Consider the following 17,021-nt stretch of genomic DNA (forward strand, 5'->3'; position numbering starts at 1 on the left):
TTAAGTAATCAAAGTAGGCATGCTAAGTGTATAGTTATCATAAGCAATTGTGCCTCTTTCACAATTGTGAATATCAGGGCCTTAAGTTTAGATCACGAACCAAATTCAATTGTTGGAAAGTTGTTGCATGCTACTAAGGTGGCCTATAAGGCCCATGGGCCTATGATTTTTGCTTTCTTTTATTAAATTGTCCGTTTGTTTGTTAAGCAGGCTTAATGGTTGCAACCATTGTAGAGAAAATTTATATAACATGCATACATGGTTAAGAATTTTTTCCTGCAGTCATTAATTTCCTATTTTTAAGAAACTTTTAGAAAGAATGTATCTTATTTTTGAAATTATTTTTATCTTATTATGGTATAGACATAAACAGCAAAATTTAAAGTTCATCCATATACGTATTTCTACTGTAGTAGACTGACTTTTCTTATCTTAAAATCAAATGACTGTGTACCAGTCCAATAGATATCTGACTCTAAAATATAATTGTATATCAATGTTCACTTAGTACAGTGTATGTGTTGTTGCAATTCCTCAAATTTTGTTGAAGATTCTTGATTTATCCGTGTATAATATGAATAATTTTAATGATGAAGAATTTCCGTGGTCAAATGTACATTACTTTGAGAATCCTGAGACATTTATCACGTGACTATTTTAATTGTTCAGTACAACCTTAAGTGATATTGAAAATATTAGCTCAAAGAGAGTTATTGCAACTGATGCGTAAAAGCTCCGTTAACATTATTTTGTACATTACTTGAATGCTTTGGAAAATCGTGATCTTTTTCATGCATTATTCAGAAAGAAGTCAATGAACGTCCGAACGAAGAAAAGCCATTAACCTAGTAACAATAATATAAAGAAAAGATGTGAACTGAATTCTGGATATCTTTGAAGATCGATGATAAATCATGAGTTATAGATGTATCTCCATCTTCAGACTTATTTCAGCAAATGTAGACTTCATGGCAATCATTAATTGACCCATCAGAATGCATGTTTAATGTATATTAAAGCAATAGGGTATCATTTTAAAACATCTTTCGGGCTATACATATACGGGTTGGTCACGTGATAAAGTACTTCATTAATATGACAGAATAAACAGGGGAATGGAACATATTTTATCAGTTTTTACAAGAAGAAGAATAGTTCTTTAAGGAAGGATGTAGTTAGAAAAAACTTACTTGAACAATTTTTGACGAGTAATTTCTATTTTGAGATGAAAAGGAAGATTTAAACTTACTTTTTTTTCCGAAAAACGCATTTATTTGGGTAGGATATGACTATATCGCAACTGTAATGCAGTAAAAAGCGGTCTTTTATAGAAACTTTGCAACAGTAAAAGGTTACAGTATGTTTAAATAAAGGGTGATGGCCATCAAGTGGCACGTGCGTGTAATATTTAATTTATGCTAAATATTTTTCATTCATTTTAATTTTTTTTTAATATAAGAAAACTAGCGTTTGTACATTTCCTTAAGATATTAACATAATTCTTAAAGGTTAAAAAATATTGTCGAAAGATTGAATAATTATTTTGTAACATTGGTCTCGAATTAGGAAAACATTTCCCTGACACTTTAACTACTATTCTAAAGCAACAGGTCTGGATGGTGTAACTTTAAAATATTTCCTTAAACAGTGTATTTGAAGATCTTCCATTTATTTTAAATTTTTCTGTATCTTTATGTCAATTTGCAAATGATTAAAAAAAAAGCAAGTGTAGTTTCATTTTTCTTTAATCAAGATATGAATGTTTTATTAAAAGCTATTGGTCTATAACCATTTCACCCTGTGTCAGTAAAATTTTAGAGAGACATTTTATTCAATATTTTAGTATCTGTCGGAAAATTCCTGAATAATAGATTGTCAGTCTGGTTCTAGACCCCGCCACTCATGTGAAAGTACTTTTATTTCTGTAGATGGCTAAAACATATTGATGAAGGAAAAGTTTCTTGTGTTCTTTCTATAGATTTTAGGATCTGACACTTTCAATCACAACCTTAAAACACAAACTAAAACTTAAAATTTCTATTCTGTAGGTAATACTGATTTCAAGAAAATTCTGGTCAATCATTTTCATCTTTTATTTAGTTTTTTTTAAATCTTTAAAACAGTACACAAACATTGGTTGACATATTTCTAAAATCAGTAACGTGACCAGCTCTTTGCATGAGCATGAACAATTTCATAAATAAAGCAAGTCTTTGACAAACATTCAGTGTTAGATCTATACAATAATCTTTTGTCATCAAATACAACCAATACGTAAGTTGAATGTTGACTCACGTTTTACACAGCAAATTCTTAGATTAATGTCATCTTAAAGCGAAAAATTACAACGCAAAAAATAATTAATATGTATTCATTTGGGGAAAAAATTATAAATTATAAACAATGATGATATTGCTAGAGGGATTATTAGTTCTACAGAATTTGATAGGTATGTCACTATTTTTGACACAATGCATCTGTTAAGAATTGAAAATTTATAGAGGTACTTTCTTTTATCTGAAAGTGAAATAGTAAATAAGTTTGCCGTATAAACTTTTATTCGTAAGACAGATTGCGGCTGGCGTAGAGGGCCTGGAAAAGGTAAGTAATATCTATAGGAGTTTATATCAATACTTGTCGTGTTATTTTCTTTATCTATAATAAGAACGCAATCAAAAATTCCATTATGACTTAAATTTGGTATTTTGGAATTATCTATGTTCTTGTCCACTGATAAACACTTTGAGAAGTACCCATACAAATAGTAGTGTGTGTAGCTAAATGTACACCAGTCATCAGACAGAAAAAGCATTTCTTCCGTGCTCGTAATACTTCCGAAAAATATATCAAACCAATGCTCTGCAGATAGAAAAAAAGGTGAAATTGAAATGGTGAATGGAAAAACACAAAGCTTTTCGCAGTTGAGAATTTGTATATCTTGTGTTAAGTTTGATCTCACAACGTCAGCTTGGTTTGGACTGGGGTAATTTCGTGCAGTTTTATTACTGTTAGATAAATACACATTGGGAAACATTGAAGTGGCATTAAATGCTATTCCGTTAGATAGGGACTTTACTGTTATCCTTGCAAAAGACTTTTCACAAAGCCGAAAGTATACGAATAGAGTAGGATATTGCTTTTCTTGCATGTGAAAGGTATCCATAATTTTCTTATTATCTAAATTGGTTATTTTTATGTTTCTGTTCATATTATCTTTAATTACTCGATAGTTCATCACAATTTTTGAATGTGATGTAGCGCTTATGCTATTAATCTTTATGTCTAAAGTATTTAAGAGTTCTAGTCTATCTTCATATTTTGATCGAATTAATTTCCATTCAAAATCCTCCGTTGTTTCATTTTTATAAATTGACCTATGTGAAAACCCTATGCTAAAAAAAGGTTTCCCCCTGGTTTCTTCATGGAAATCTGTTAAGTGAATCTGAAAATCCATAATATCGTATCCATCTGAAAAATTTAAAGTTTTGTTGAGAAAGATGCCACCTTCGACAAAAGGATGATCCGGATTTCCACAAGTTTGTTCGGTACCGATTATTGAAAGACTAGATGCAACTTTTCCATCTTGTGATCGACAAAATGAAGAATGGTAGGAGCTATTGGAAAATGCCAAAACAGCGTCTGAAAAAAAATAATCAAACGAGAAGGTGAAGATCAATATACTAAAATCCATAAATATTTCATTTTTTTGACATGCTATGACATGAATCAAAGATATTTAAAGAATTTTTCCAGAGTATTAAATTCTCTCTCTCTGTCACGAAAAAGTGATTATCGCCATACAAGAAAGACCTTCTTTAAAGATAGCTGAAAGTATTCAGAGGCTAGAAAAAATATTAATGCATTTCAATAATAATTTAATTATCTGAGCGATATGGGCCCTGAGCTTCCTTTATAAAAGACTGCTTTTTCTAAAAAAAAAAATATATATATATATATATATATATATATATATATATTTTCAGAATGTATATCAATGACTTTCAAGTTATTTAAATTTTAAATACATGTACATAATACAGTATTAGGGTAAGAAAGTTATATATTTAGGCAGGGAGACCTTGGACCATCTTTCTTCTCGTTCTAGGTAACCGTAGATCAATTCATTTTTTGCGAAACAAATATAATAGAGTTTTCCCGCGTTTCGGAGAATAGCGGGAAAACGTTGTACGATAGCAGCGTGTTTGAATGGATATGCGTAGTAATACAAGGCGGGCCATAGGAAGGCCAGTATAAAGGGTCATTTGCGTAAAGTTAAGTCATTCTAAGCCAGTCTTTCTCAGTGCACGGAGCACTATTTTTTTTTCTTATTTTGTTTTGACGAGAATGTTTAAATTCAAATATATATTCATGTATTTTTTGTTTTCGTTTTTTATATGAATAAGTCCGATATTCACCCCTAGACATTACTTAACACTTGCGTTCGGACACAAGTTTCCATATTTTTTTCATATATCTTATCTTTGGTTTTTCCTGGGCGGTTTTTAATGTCGATTATGAAGATATTTTGCATAATTGTTTAAATCATGGTTTATTTAAATAATAAGGATTTGTCTTGTTACATAAGGAAGTTAATAAAATTATCAAAAGCCGGCTGCCTGCAAAGCTTGTCTGGCTCACACCTATGTTGTGTTAAGTTTATATATAGAGAGGGGGTGGATAGTATTCTTATAAGTGTATATTATACCAAAATAATGCTGTCTGTTTATTTAATTTAAGTCCATATATTTTATTGTATGCATATTTTTCAATCTTTTTTTGTACATAAAAAAAATCTAAGTGTGTTGATTTTGTCCTCAATTAAATACACTTTATTTTTTCAAATTGCGTTCACTTTGTCCTAATTTTAGCAGTGTTTGATGCAATTTAAAAAAAACTGTTATCAAAAATCATTATTTTTTAAATATCGTTGCCACAATGCATGCACGTCGAAATGTTTGTTTGGTTTTTAAAAAATAATATTAAAGTTAATAGCTCATATATCTACGTGGAGTTTGAGTCCTTTCTGAATATGATAGTTTCTTAGATTATATTATTTCTTTCTTTACCATCACATGTTTGTACTTCACAATATGGCAGGTCCCACCATACTTTGAACTCCTTGTATATAAACATTATTGCAGCCAAACATATCATCGTTTTCAAGCAAACACAAGCAGATTTTGTGAAGAATGACATAACTCCTATAACAAAAATGAAAAAAAAATTACTCTTTTTGTTAAATGGTTTAACGAGACAGTTCTGATGCAAAGTATGTGCTTTTATGTCCTCGTAATCGAAGATTTATGGGCATAAAGTTTTTGTCCTGTCTGTCTGTTTGTATGTCTGTTTGCTAGCTGTCTGTCTATTTGTCTGTACGTTTGTCTATTTTACTGCAAAAACTTTTGCCGATATCGTATGATTGGTTTTAGGTATGGACATCATATTTCAAATGTATATTCACTGTGACAATACCTTTCATTGGATACAACATATTTGACCTCTTGACCTTGGGGTTTGACCATTTTTGCACAGAATTACCAAACTTTAACCTTGGCAATAGCTTTTGAAATGTTGATGTAAGCCCTTTTAAAAGCTTAGTTATTGTGCCAAGACCTCTCCATAAATGTAAATGTGTTTGACTTTTTATCCTAAATCTTTCCGTTTGACCCACTTTCAAATAAACTTTAAACCTGGACACAACTTTGAATAGTTAGTAGTAAGACCTTTATTTTGTCCTTCCCTGGGTATCTTTAATTTGTCTACTTTACCTTAACCTAGTCTATTGACCCATATATCAGAAAAACAGTATTCTTGGCCATAACTTCTTGACTGATTAATGTTATTTTTCATAGTTCAAGTAAATTCACTGAGCCAAGTTCTTTTTATGTAACTTTACATCTATTGACATTGGAGATTTACCTGCATTTGAGAAAATTCAATCTTTACCAAAAGCTGCCATGGGGGGTATAACTGTTTTAGAAATACATTTTGTTTTTCGTTGAAAACGATGAAAAAAGAGAGGTATGGTAACTTGTATTAAATAACCATCCAGGAGACCTTTTTCGAGCCATGCGTGAGTGTCGACGATCTCCCATTTCTTCTTCATCCAACGGTTTATTAAATCCTCCCTCCAAAAAAATTGTCAGGAAATTTTATTTTTCAAGCTCTATTTTAGTATTTTCCCCATCTTGATCCACTTTTACTCAAAATAACATGCTTACCTGGCTATATTTGTTTTTATCATGCCGTTTTGTTAAAAAGCATGGAATGCAAATCTCTAAGACTTTGCAATGTAAATATTTATGGTCATAATTGTTAAATGCTTTTAACGAAAAACAATACTGTTTTATTATGAATCTTTTAATTTTTAGTAATTCTGAATTCATTCAATACAAAATTCAATACAGCAATACAAAATCTTATTTAAAAATGTATCAAGTTTGTATTTTAAAAGATGCCCATACTGTCTCTTTAAATATGAGTTAATTTTATTTAAAAACCAACTTGTGTTCTTGAATTATAGAATTTAGTTTCCGAGGTAAAGCTCATGTCGAAGTTTAATCTTTTTCAAATGCAAGTTTAATTCAAAGTTCAACAAAAATAGGTTGTTACCCAAACAAAAAGCTTGTCTCAGGGAATGTAAACACGAAAGCCCTAGTATCAACCATTGATCTTTATGGTTAAGGATGAAGTGTTTTTGAAAACGAAGTCAAAAGTCACTGTAAAGCCTAATGGGTCAAAATTAATTTGCCCCAAAAGAGAGTCTTGTCAAAAAATAATGCATATATGTATGTGGAAGATGAAAGCCCTACTAAGTAAAAGTCAAAGTGTCAAAAATCTAAGAATCGATTGAAAGCCTTGTTTCATGGAACATATCTTTTAAACGTATACAGGATATTAGTCCTAGTGTTAACCATTCCAATGTTATAGTCAATGTTAAAAATTATTATTTGAGTGCATATTGAATGTTTTAAAAGCTTGCAAACATTTGTTTTCAATAAATGGAACAAAAAATATAGAGATAAGAAACAGTATTCAAGATCAAAAGTCGCCAAAAAACCAATACAAAATAGGAGCAGAGCAAACACGGACCTCTAGAACATCAGAGGTGGGATCAGGTGCCATGGAGGAGTGAGCATCCCCTGCCGACCGGTCACACCCGTCGTGTGAACCTTGTCATGATTGGGAAATAACGGAAAATTCCGTCGATAATTCAGTGTATAAATAATGGACTATCAGTTAGTATGAAAAACGTCAGTAAGCATTTAACTCAATGATATATTGTATTTGCTGATGAGGTCATTGTATCAACCATAGAACTTACAAAATGATGACTTTAAACGAGACTGTTGATATTCTTGTTTCATCAATTTGTTTGTCAATAATTCACCTCGTTTTAGAAATTGTTCATACGTAGAGCATGTTCTTGTGTATCTAATCAACTGAGATATGTAAACTCCGTATCCAGGTGATGAAGGTATATTGCTGCATAAGTAAGGGAAGTTGACGATAGAAAAGTTAAAGTCACAACGTTTATTATAGATAAAGAAGACCCTAAGACAATAATTAAGCGTTCCTCTATCATTCTACGGGAATATTTTAGTTTGATTATAACTATTTCTTTTAAATCTTTAAATTGAAGTTTAATTTATTCTGTAACTAAGCGGTCAAAAATAGATCGAATGTACTTGTAATATTAAATACTCCTATATATTTTTTTTCAAATTACATAATTCTATTCGTTATCTCCAAAAGTTCATTTATTTTTTTCCACCTGAAGACTGAAAATTAAATTTTCGAAGAAACATTACTTTTCAGATATTTATAATGAGATACTAGTTTTGGAAATGATTTCAAATCTTATCTACGTTAATTTGTAAAGTCTACCAAGGTACATGTATAGTCAGCTGACCCTATCATCTGCTTGAAAATATAGCATAATTTTGCAAGTTACACACCTATTAAGCTCATTTTTTATTCGTATTTATTTCTTTTGAATTGTTTTATTTTTTACCTTGGTCATTCTGTCCTTCTGGTGTTATTTCAAACAGGGGATGATCGTCCATCTCTAAATATGGATCTCTCATTTTCTCAATTTTTCTTCTAAGAATCTTACATTCATCATTAAGCAATAAAGATTCACTGTCAATACCTGACGTCTCTTCGGGAAAAGATTCTTTCCCAAACTTTTCCAATTTCTCAGAAATTGTTTTTTCCAGGGACAAAAAGGACAATTTGTTTTCCTTTAGTAGCTCTTCCGATATAGAACAACATTCCTGGGCGTTCTCAATAAAATTCGATAAGAATGACATCTTTTTTTCAAATGTTTCGGTGTACTCTTTGACAATCTGTGTGCTTGCTTGGCACAATTCTTCTATTTCCTGATTAAGATAATCGATTCCATTCTGTTTTTCATTTTGGATGGCCGCTTTTCCCGTTTTATCATTTTGCATAATTTTCTCCTTTTCCTTCTTTATGGCTGATAACACATCTTTTGCCTTTTCAATCTTCTCCTTAGCTAATGATAAACGAGAAAGGGCTGCTTCTTTTTCGTTTTTATAATACAGATCTATTTCTTCCCAGTCATGAGATTTGTGATCTTTTGTTGCACAATTGGCGCAAATTGGTTTCCGACAATCATTGTTTTTACAATAAAACTTCAATATATTTTTTTCATGAAATGGTAGGTTGCATATATTTTCCGCATTCATCTCTAGAGAGTCCAGAGAGGAATCAGGGGATTCATTACTATCCATAGATACTTCTTTCAATTGATGATGCTTGCAATCAGTTGATTTACGGACCTTGAAACAGCTTTTACAGACTTTTATATTGCAGGATGTACATTCATATCTTATACCTTCTATCCTACTGCAAATACAACAAGAGGTTGCTTTAATTCTTTGTAAGACATCCCCCAAGCTTCGCTTCGTAAGATCTTTTGGAAAGCAATCTACACCCATTTCTTTTACTCTATAACTGCGTTTACATATGGAACAATTCAGCTTTCCACCTTTTACGCTCTTTTCAAGGCATTCAGTGCAGAAAGAATGCTGACATGGAAGAAGCCTTGGAACATGTTTTTCTTCATCATATTCCTCAGTACAAATAGGACATTCACAGAACTCATCCTTAAGCGCATCTAGTATTTTACCACCTGTTGCCATTACAAGAAATCTAAAAATAAACGTTAATCAAATAATAATAATATTAGAGAATTATAAAATTATTAAACAATAATAACTGAAATGTGAGTATCAGCAAGATTTTAAAAACGAACTAATTTTCACAAATCGTGAATTTAAGATTGAATGCTCTCATTTGTGAAGTATTTTTGAAAATTTTCCCTTTGAATGCAATTCAGTTTGAAGACGAGGACATATTCCTTTTGCTCAAAGTATAACTATGTTCACAATCAACTACAATGCTCTCATGACGGTAATAGGAATTTTTACCGGAAGGCATTGTGGGGATAACCACTGATTGCAGTCATGGATTACATTCAATACTCAAAATGACTTACGGAAATGAAAATTGTGTGTCAGTTTGACATACTGTATTTCGTGTAGGCCTATTACAAAAGTTTCTCTATAATTCCTGTGATGTTCTAAAACCTTTAAAACAGGGATTGATTATTAACAGTTACATATTGTTTTATTAATAAAATATCTATAGAGTAAAGTTTATCTGGTTTCCAACAAATTTCTTGTATTTTTAGATTAGGTTTAAATTCAAGCATTCTGAGTGATAAGTACAAAAAATTATTCCATATTCACTAACTGTGATGTCTCCATTTCACATCAATAAAAAAGTACTTAAAATGTCTTATGCTCCTCTTCATGGAAATGCTTCTGGAATATGCGTTTTGAGAGAGAGAGAAAGAGAACGGTCCATTTGTCAGAAATGACCAAATTTCGAAGATAGTATGGTTGGACATGGATATCCTTTCCCAGTTAGAACATGGTGACCATCACAACCTGAGATCTCCTGTCTTAGGAATGTCGTTTATCAAACATGGATATAGTCAACTGTATGTAGTTTGGGTGCCTTCTTTTTATCATATTTAATATGATAAAAGTCAAAGTTAAAAGATATTTTAGGGATTTAATAGTAATATTGATAAGGTACTCAACCATTTTTCGAACTGTAACTTCGCGATCTTTCATGACAAATTGCCTAATAAAGTATTCATCTCTTCCCCATTTTGCTTTCCCTGGCGGTGCAAAACAAACTTCATTTTTAACCATCTCCCTCCCTTCAGTAAAACAAACAATCCAATCTATGATTGAACATCTGGAAAGTCTATTGTCTTCATAAACCTTGTACAAATTATTATAAGATACTTTAAAGGAATTTCCAGTGATACGTTAAAATTAAATTTACAGCTGTTCGTTGAACGAGTAAGGCTGAGACAACAATATTTCGTCACAAGTAACCTACATATTGAAGTCATTTTCACATTGTGACGTCACAATGATGAAGAAAATCAATACCTTTCATATGCTGTCTATAGAACATGTGCATAACTATAGGTGTGTCAAATTTCATTCTGATCTGAACCGAGGTTTTGAAAATGGTTTAGAGATATTTCGCGAACTTCTTGAACAACCCCCTCGTATTTTGCTAAACCGAAGTTAATCTATTGATAAAACTATAATTAAATGTCAATTAATATTAAGGATTTGAATGTTAATCACCTTATTTCATCCCTTACCCGAATCTTGATGTAATGTTAAGTTAGTTAATTATATTGTTCACTTGATCTAACAATATTTACATAATTATGAGTTTTGAAAGGATATTTACCTTCCCTCAATTAAATAATCCAATATCGAGTAAACCCTTTGCTTGCACCAAGTATTCCGGTAACTAACAAAGTGGTGCAACCCTTTTGTAAGTTTTATCGATTAAACTAGACAGGCAATGCGAATTTAAAATCTTTTTGTAATTATGCAGCAAACCAATGAATAACGGTATGTTGTAAGGACATTTACACAAGTATATTTATGTCTTCTAATGCTTATAGGCAAGATCACCGCAGCTTGTTTTTGCTAATTTTGTAAAGTCAAATAAAACACTTTGATGTTGATGAAAAATGTCATTTATTAAAATGACGGTATAAATGTGAACAATTTAACAAACAAGAAGGGGGATCAGATTCACAAGCTTTGCTTATCAGTTACGTAAAATATGATAATGTCTGATCCCCCAAAACTGACTATAAAAAAGTATCTGTAAGACAAGACAATCAAAACATCATATTAAAAAGTTAGCAAATAGATGGCACATCAAAATAAAATAGGCAAACATCACAAGAAAAAGTTGGCAAAAAGATGGTACATCAAAGACACAAACAAAACCTCAAAAGAAAAAGTTTGCAAAAAGATCATAATCAAAACCAAATACATGAAAGCGTAAAACAATTGAGTAAAAACTATAATATAATATAAATTTTACATGACACATTAATGATCATATTAAGGGATAGGAATGTTGGGGTGGAGGTGGGTCTTCAAAATAGACGTGCTTCATGTTAGCGGTGGTGAGCGCGCGAGTGTGAATGACTCGCTGAGCTGACCACGTGACCTTACACATTCCATTACAATTAGGCAAGGCGTGGATCTGAGAATTTTCACAATTTACCAACGTAAATGTTTCCGAAAACCTCCAAACAAATTATCGCATTAAATACATAAATACAATTATTATTCTAATAATTGCTGTTTTATGTCTTCTAATGCTTATAGGCAAGATCACCGCAGCTTGTTTTTGCTAATTTTGTAAAAGTCAAATAAAACACTTTGATGTTGATGAAAAATGTCATTTATTAAAATGACGGTATAAATGTGAACAATTTAACAAACAAGAAGGGGGATCAGATTCACAAGCTTTGCTTATCAGTTACGTAAAATATGATAATGTCTGATCCCCCAAAACTGACTATAAAAAAGTATCTGTAAGACAAGACAATCAAAACATCATATTAAAAAGTTAGCAAATAGATGGCACATCAAAATAAAATAGGCCACAAGATGTGATATGCAGGTCACATCCATGTAAGATGTGACATGCAAATCACATCCGTGCCATCCAAGGTGAGCTTGCACAAATCAAATCTATATGAAGGCAGTTAATCACTGGCCTCTCCAAACATCTTAAAGTAATGAAATGAAAAACAAAATTCTACCTTTCATTAATTATTCCATTACCAGTTATCACTAAAATGTAGTTACATGTCAAATAATGGAGGAAATACCGGTATTAATATAATCTCCGAGCAATGTTAATAAATAACAATATTGAGTAATACATGTAAGTATGGAAGAAAACTAATTTCAGAGAAAATGACATATCGAAAAATATTGTTTATTGAGCCAGCAAGTAAGCAAAGTCAGACGAGGAGTATTTAGATATCCAACAGCAGGTATTCACTGACCTGTCAATGTGGGAATTAACATGTTCCTTACGGTATTTTTAATTGTAAGAGTAGAACAAAACAGCAGTGAAATCACTGACCTGTATTTAAACTACATCCTAATATTTAACTATTTATCATGAATATAACAAAACAGCAGTTAAATCACTGACCTGTATTTACACTACATACTTAGTGAGTATCAAAATATTTATCGTGAGTATAACAAAACAGCAGTTAAATCGCTGACTTGCATTTAAATTACATCCTAATATCTTACTAATTTTCACGAGTAGAACAAAACAGCAGTTAAATCACTGACCTGTATTTAAACCACATCACAGTATCTAAGTATTTATCATGAATAGAACAGAACTGCAGTTAAACACCGACTCGCAATTAAACTACATTCTAGAACAAACATAGTAATTAAATGCTATATTATTATTATTATTATTATTTTTATTCATTTATAATTATTTATTTATTTTTTATTCATTTATTTCTTTATTTATTTATTTTTAAGTGGAACAAAACAATAATTAACATTGACTAATATTTGATCTTCGGACCTATATTGTAGTTCCCTCCATTTGAAATCAAGGTACAATTAAATTACTGTACATACTTTAGTTCCACAAAACAGGTATAATAAATTGAGAGAATTATGAAGATTGAAAAAGAATCATGCGGAGAGTGCTCATGAGGAGGACACACGTTCAGATATCATTCTACTTATTACAACCTTGAATTATTTAACTTTATATCTATGCGAGTGTTTATTTTATATTTATTTATTTATTTTTTTATTTTTTATTAAATTTTTTTTTTTATTATTTTTTTTTTTTTTTTTTTTTTTTTTTTATTTTTTTTTTTTTTTTTTTTTTTTTTTTTTTTTTTTTTTTTTTTTTTTTTTTTTTTTTTTTTTAAATTTGTATCAGAAATTCAACAAATATAAACAACCCCAAAATATTTGCATAACAGCCCTTTCTCTTGGAACTGTCGGACCCAAGAGGTTGTATCCATTAATTCCATGAAGTATGCCCTTTTAATGGAGGAATCTACCATACTTCTACTCCAAAAAGTATAAAGAAGTTTTGCACGATGAAGGTTAATTCATTATGTTCCTAAGCGTTTTGGATAGAGTGTAACATTCCTAGATTAAACTAAATTCACCATGTAATATTGTGTCAATTGAAAAGTTGGTTCTAAAGATCAGAATTTATTGTAAATCTAAAAATCTAAATTTCACAAATTTGGAACAACTTTCGTAGATGGAATACAAAACTGAAAAACACAATAATGTTCCTAGATTGCCTTCCTTACAAACTCACAAATCGGTTCTTTGACAACTCTGCCTACTTTCAAACTGACCGGCCAATTAAAATTAAGGATAGAAAATTTCATGAGCATAGGGAATCCGTAAGACATTAATTTACCACACTGAAATTATGTAGAGCTAAGCATAGCAAATTCAAAGAACGCAATCCTAGGATCTAACCATAAATTTGATAACAAGAATGAGTTTATAACATTGCTATCGTCAGACAGGAAAGAGATGTCAAGAATGAAATACTGCCACCATGTGCAAAAATGCCCTTCCTAAACATCAAAAGAAAACGGATTATCTTTCAACTACAGATGTCAAACAAGACTGAAAATTTATAGAACATTTATATAAATAAATGATTGAGAAAATTTTACATGGGGTTAATTAATGCAAATCAATATTTAAAGATAAAGACCGCAGAAACGTACAATGTACCACATGAGCTAGTAAATCAAAACAATGTCTTTCATTATGCTGTCTATTAGAAACATTTTAAAATAATTTATTATAATTATTATTATTGTATTCTAGCCTGACAATGCTTAATTTCCGAAAAGGGACATAAATTGAAAATCCTTTCCTTTAATGTACTGACCGTGCATGGGGTCTGTACTCATTTATAAAAATAAATTAAACCTATATTTCATAGCTATATAGGGAACTTATTTGAAATATCATGGAGGGAGGGGTCGTCGTATATTATTTACTTGCTGACTCGCCTGTAAATGTTTTCTTCGAAACCAAATTGAATGCTCTAGCTTGTATGGATGCTTTGTGAACCAATGGTAGTGGATATCCTGGTTACCCGGCTGATTTGGGGCACACCTGTAGCAGCACTGCAAGCAGTTAAGCTAGCAAACATATGGATCTTATACCGGCGGATAGCATGAAAGTTGTTGGTAAAGTCAAAATGTATTTAGAAAACACTAGTGGACGGGCTGGTTTAGGACATTATCCATCGGCGGTGCGGATCTTATGCAATTTGTTAGATAGAACCGCTCGCTGAGTCAATATTTGTTAAACAGTTCAAACCTGTGTCATTAACATTCATGGCATCCGGCACAATTCTGCTAGGCTCTCTGGGCTATTAACAGTTATAGCTACGCTTCCTCTTCACTCGGGCTGCTAGGATGTAGCAAATTTGCACACTGGCAAATTCATCAAAAGGCATCTGCAACTTAAACATGAAAATTATATGAATACTTTTAAGTCTAAGGTGTCATTTAAAGAAAGGACGCCAAAAAAAACCAACAACTGAGTTGTAAACAATGTGATACATCATGTACATTATCATGCTCATAGAAACACTAAATGTAGCAACATTGAACAGAAAGAGTAAATTTCCTCCTGTAGAATAACCGTTATATAAAATATATATTGTATTACAATCATACTGATAGTAATCGATTAATTCTCTGCTGAGAGGATTCGCTTTGACGAAATTCTACATATTCCATGATTCTACCAATTTTATCAATAGCAAATTAAAGAAATGTCGATAAATCAGAATAAATATGTTAACTCCATTACAAAAGAATAAAATGTCACATGTATAGGAGATACCACTATTTGACAAGTATTTGTAACATGTACTTTGTAGCAACTAAGAAGTATTGTGATACTCTTTCTTGCAATTGACTGCAATGAACATGAAATGAAGTTGCCACTATGTTTAGATGTAATAAGGCATATATACTTTAAAACCAGACAGTGAAAGTATGGATAACTTCGACCCATAAGCATACATATAAACTCCGCACAAAACATGAACATCGAGCGTACGGATGACTCTACACTAAATGAAATCCTGCCACATTAGACGCAAATGTCATAATGTGCAAATAAATGGATAACTATTTCTTATTGGTATATATGTAAAATCTACAAGGATACCAGGAACAAACTCCTTGAATATAGGTATGCCAATGCACAACGAATTAAAGCCATTGATCTTGAGAAATTTCATTTCTTCGACCACAATTAACTTAAAAAATCTCCAAATCAAAAAGTATAACACGACATAAACTGTTACTAGTACAAAGAAACCCTTAGCCTTGTTCTCATCTCTACATATGGATAGGTACAAATAAATAATGAACCCTAGACTCCATCACAATAAGAACATATACGCGGCTTACTCTGTGCTATTGATAAACACCGTGCGTAGGCTCAGATAAACTTTGTACCCAAAACTCCCACACAATAAGTACATATATGCAGCCTAATCTGTACTATTGCTTAAAAGCGTGGGTAGGCACAAATAAACTTGTACCCAAAAACTCCCACACAATTAGTACATATATGCGGCATACTCTGTACTATTGCTAACTGGAAACAATACTAAAATCGTGTAAAACATACCAAAATGATAGAATCTTGATTATAATGTTTACCTGTTACCCAACAATCACTTTACATATCTTGTCACCTTACGATATGTGCAAATTAATGACAAATTTAATTCAACTAGACACTGGGTAACGTATCAACAATTACTTAAGTGAAGCACACAGTGCAATTGCAATTGAACTTCCTCAAACAATCATTAGCAATATAACAATATAGAACTTATAAATCCAATGTTTATCCCTAGGTACAAACCTTAAACATAAGCACAGTTTAGAAACTTGATAGACAAAACCATTTAATCAAGTGCAACTGGTAAAAAAATACATTAAGGAAGACTACAATTCTGTACTATTATTTAATACTTGGATAGATAGGTACATAACAACTTTGAACCTAAACTCCCACACAATAAGTACATATATGCGGCCTACTCCGTACCAATGTTAACTATGGGTAGGCACAGATAAACTTTGTACCTAAAACTCCCATACACTGAGTACATATATGCGGCCTACTCCGTACCATTGTTAACTATGGGTAGGCACAGGTAAACTTTGCACCTAGACTCCCATACAATGAGTACTTATATGCGGCCTACTCCGTACCATTGTTAACTATGGGTAGGCACATATAAACTTTGCACCTAGACTCCCATACAATGAGTACTTATATGCGGCCTACTCCGTACCATTGTTAACTATGGGTAGGCACATATAAACTTTGCACCTAGACTCCCATACAATGAGTACTTATATTCGGCCTACTCCGTACCATTGTTAACTATGGGTAGGCACATATAAACTTTGCACCTAGACTCCCATACAATGAGTACTTATATTCGGCCTACTCCGTACCATTGTTAACTATGGGTAGGCACATATAAACTTTGCACCTAGACTCCCATACAATGAGTACTTATATTCGGCC

The 17,021-nt window shown here is 31.6% G+C and overlaps 1 protein-coding gene and 1 long non-coding RNA gene across 2 annotated transcripts; both read right to left on the bottom strand.

Annotated features, from left to right (window-relative positions):
- Window positions 1-8,003: 8,003 nt before the first annotated feature.
- LOC134249654 (E3 ubiquitin-protein ligase TRIM33-like) lies at window positions 8,004-9,169 on the bottom strand. Its single transcript, XM_062731986.1, has one exon. The coding sequence runs from the start codon at window positions 9,165-9,167 to the stop codon at window positions 8,004-8,006; it is 1,164 nt and encodes a 387-aa protein (XP_062587970.1). The 5' UTR covers window positions 9,168-9,169.
- A 1,909-nt stretch (window positions 9,170-11,078) lies between these two features.
- Window positions 11,079-13,005, bottom strand: LOC134249656 (uncharacterized). The gene is made up of 2 exons (XR_009988339.1): window positions 12,589-13,005; window positions 11,079-12,516 (listed from the first exon to the last, which is right to left on the bottom strand). It is a non-coding gene; the product is annotated as an uncharacterized LOC134249656 (long non-coding RNA).
- Between the last annotated feature and the right edge of the window lie 4,016 nt (window positions 13,006-17,021).

Source organism: Saccostrea cucullata, unplaced genomic scaffold, assembly GCF_032062105.1.
Source record: "Saccostrea cucullata isolate Sc308-1 unplaced genomic scaffold, CSIRO_AGI_Scuc_v1 ctg1896, whole genome shotgun sequence".
NCBI lineage: Eukaryota > Metazoa > Mollusca > Bivalvia > Ostreida > Ostreidae > Saccostrea > Saccostrea cuccullata.